Genomic DNA, 3502 nt, shown 5'->3' on the forward strand with positions numbered 1-3502 from the left:
GAGGAGGACGAGGAGGACGAGGAGGACGAGGAGGACGAGGACGAGGAGGAGGAGGAGGAGAGATAAGGATGTCATAGGTGTTTGATAGGAAAGAAGGAGCAGACCACCCCCGAGCACCCGCCGACCATCCCGGAGCACCCGCCGACCACCCTCACTCACCGTGGGAAGCAGCACAGGCCAGGGAAGACATGAAGTAAGGCAAGTCCCTCACAGAACAGGCGGAGCCGGCGGTCAGGGAGGCACGCAAGCTGCCCAGCTGGGGGAGGGGGGGAGGTGAATCGGTTTAGTTTCCGTAATAGTTTTACGGCACTTGCAACACAATAAGGTCATTTAAGTGCAGAAGATTAGAAGTGTTGTAAGAGAGTAACAAACACAAACAAGAAGGAGGAGAGATAAGGACGATAGATGTTTGATAGGAAAGAAGGAGCTAACCACACCAGAGCACCCGCCAACCACCCAAGAATGATAGATAGGAAACCTAATCATTCGGTTTGAATAGAAGATGGGAACACAAATTATTCAGTTTGAACAATATATAGGAAACCAAATTATCATTCGGTTTAAATATATAGGAAACCAAATTATCATTCGATTTGAATAATAGATTGGGAAACCAAACTATTCGATCTAAATAATAGTTTTAGTAGAGGTTTTACAGCGCTCGCAACTGCATAAGGTCATATGTGAGGCAGCGTGGTGGAATCAGGCTCTCGTCAAAATAATCAAAATGAAGAAACTTGCATTTTTCTGCAGGTTTGTGAATTTCTATCAAATTTTTGTTTTTTGGGCTCAACACCTTTCATGCCCATTACAGAACTAATTTCTGAGTGGATTTTTCTGAAAAACACGGATTAAAGGTACAATAAATGTAAACTTTCACTTGCCACGGACTCTTAAGCTAAGGAAATAACTAATCTTTGACAGCCATTTTCTCACTATTTTTACCTCTGAAAACAGGTAACCCCATCTCCTTCATTCGCAAATGTCTCAACTTGTACTCAAGATAGATGGATATTTTTTTCATCCAAAGAAAGACAAGTGAACAAGCTTTAAGATGATACCAATAACTCTACATGCCCAAAAATTGACGAGAGCCTGATTCCACCACGCTGTCTCACATATGAGCGCCAGAAGATTACAGGTGTTACAAGAGAGTAACAAATATAAAAAAAGAAGGAGAGATAAGGACGATAGATGTTTGATAGGAAATAAGAGGCAAACCACACCAGAGCACCCGCCAACCACCCATGATCTGAATAATAGAAAAGATACCTGATCACTCAGTTTGAATAATGGATAGGAAACCTAATCATTCGGTTTTAGTTTTAGTAAGTGTTTTACGGCACTTGCAACGCAATAAGGCCATATAAGTGCCGGAGATTAGAGGTGTTAAAAGAGAGTAAAAAATGCAAAAATGAAGGAGGGGAGATAAATATGATAGACATTTGATAAGAAAGAAGAAGCAAATCACATCAGAGCACACGCCAACCACATGGATAATAGATAGGAAACCAAAATATTCGGTTTGAATGTACGTAACAACAAATAAACATACAAACATAAGACAAAACGAAGAATCGCGCCTACCACTCCCCGCTGTCTCGGTTTGGTGAGCTGGCCCACGCTGTGATGGAGAACGCTGTAATGGTAAGGGTAGGTCGAGCTCACTTCATCCAGAAGGGGGCGCAGGTCGGACTCGAGCCTGAAATACACCCAAAAAAATGGAGAAAATGAATATATAAATATGAATGAATGAATGAATGAATGAATGAATAATGAATGAATGAATGAATGAATGAATGAATGAATGAATGAACGAACGAATGAAAAAAATCTTGGATGAATGAATAAATAAGCAAATGCATTTTAAAAACCAGTAAGTAAATAAATAAATAAATAAATAAATAAATGAAAATTTTCGGCATCGTCGTGAAACCCAGCGCTCGTCAAAGTAAGCTAACCGAAGAAAACTTGCCACCCGTTGAGAACGTTTTTTATTGAACAGATCATTTATCGGTTATTTTACATTAATTACATTATTGTCATCATCATCATTATTATTATTTTCTTTTATTTATTTGTTTTTAATTGTGTTTTTTATGTGTCATTATTATTATTTTGCTCAAGGCATTTGTTGTTTATTCATAAACAAATCTCAGTGTGGATTTTTATGAAACTGCCACATTTTAGTTTTAGTTTCAGTAAGAGTTTTACTTTTTACAACTGGCTGCCTAACCCCCACGCCCGCACACAGTACTCACCATATCTCCTGCAGACAGTAGACATCAGCATCGAGGTCAAGCAGCGCTTGCGGCACGCGCTGAGCGCGTTTCTCGTATTCTGGCACCCTGTTGATGAGTCCAGCGTTAAACGTGACAACCCGAGAACAGCCATCATCGTCTTTGGCTGCCCGAGCGCTGGCGATACCAAGGGAAACAACCACGAGCTGGACTAGTAGGCTTGGCGTCATTTTCTCGGTTATCTACCCTGATCGAGGCGTTTTCACACAATGTCTCTTTTTTTTGTAGTCTGCGGAGTAAGCAAAATTAGAGAAATTGGAAGAAAAAAAAACAGTGGAAGAAAATGAATTTTAAAAGGCAAAAAGAAATGAACCAAAATCGTTCCTAGAGATCTATTATAGGGCTTCAAATTTGAAAAAAGAATAGCTGGAAAGGACAATAGTTTAAAGGCTGTATTAGAGATTTTTCTTTTTGCGTATTACATGTTTTTTGTTACGTTTCGTTTTAAAAGTAGAGTTCTACGCTCCCGTCGACACGGTCTAGATCTTTCTGAGGCGGGCTTCGACCCTGTCTGTCAGGGCCCACACAGACGTCAATCTCCTTTGGAAGTTTTGTAGGTATTTATTTTTTATTTATTTATTTATTATTTATTTATTTATTTATCTATTTTATTCATTTTTATTTTTTAAATTTATTTTTTCTGTTGAATTTTTATATTCTTTTTTTCATATTTTTTTAAGGAGGGGGGAAGGGGGGGGACGATTGTTACTGTCATATATTACGTTTCGCGCGCTCATATGACCTTATGCAGTTGCGAGCGCCGTAAAACCCTATACTATACATACATATATTACGTCGGTCCTTTCAAAGATGGACGTTAAACTCGGAGGTCCCGCTTCTTTGATAACCTAATAGGTTGATTAGAGGCGTTTAACCTATAGCTTTTCATCATTTTTCCCACATAGTATGTCTCATGTAATTCTAATTTTCTAGAAAACTACGCAACAATATTTTTTAAAATTCAGAAAGCAAAGTAAACTGCGATGGTGGGTTTGCTCCTTCTTTCCTATCAAACATCTATCGTCTTTATCTCCCCTCTCTGGTCCAGAGATAGTCAGAGGGTTCTCGTGGCCTAGAGGTTTAGGTATTGGCCTCTCATTCAAAGGTCCCGAATTTGAATCCGGGTAGAGACCGAACAATTTTCTTCTCTAAAATTGTCTCCTTTCACCTCCTTTTCTGCTCTCTAGCAATGTTCTGTCGTC

General features: G+C 39.3%; 1 protein-coding gene across 1 annotated transcript in view; it reads right to left on the reverse strand.

The window, feature by feature from the left end:
* Positions 1 to 2494, reverse strand: part of LOC101858911 — a gene marked incomplete at its 5' end in the record, with an annotated part of 15465 nt that extends 12971 nt beyond the window's left edge. The window contains 3 exon segments of the mRNA XM_013090851.1: positions 160 to 256; positions 1588 to 1702; positions 2262 to 2494. Coding sequence (XP_012946305.1) covers positions 160 to 256; positions 1588 to 1702; positions 2262 to 2470 — 421 coding nt within the window.
* Between the last annotated feature and the right edge of the window lie 1008 nt (positions 2495 to 3502).

Source organism: Aplysia californica, unplaced genomic scaffold, assembly GCF_000002075.1.
Source record: "Aplysia californica isolate F4 #8 unplaced genomic scaffold, AplCal3.0 scaffold01579, whole genome shotgun sequence".
NCBI lineage: Eukaryota > Metazoa > Mollusca > Gastropoda > Aplysiida > Aplysiidae > Aplysia > Aplysia californica.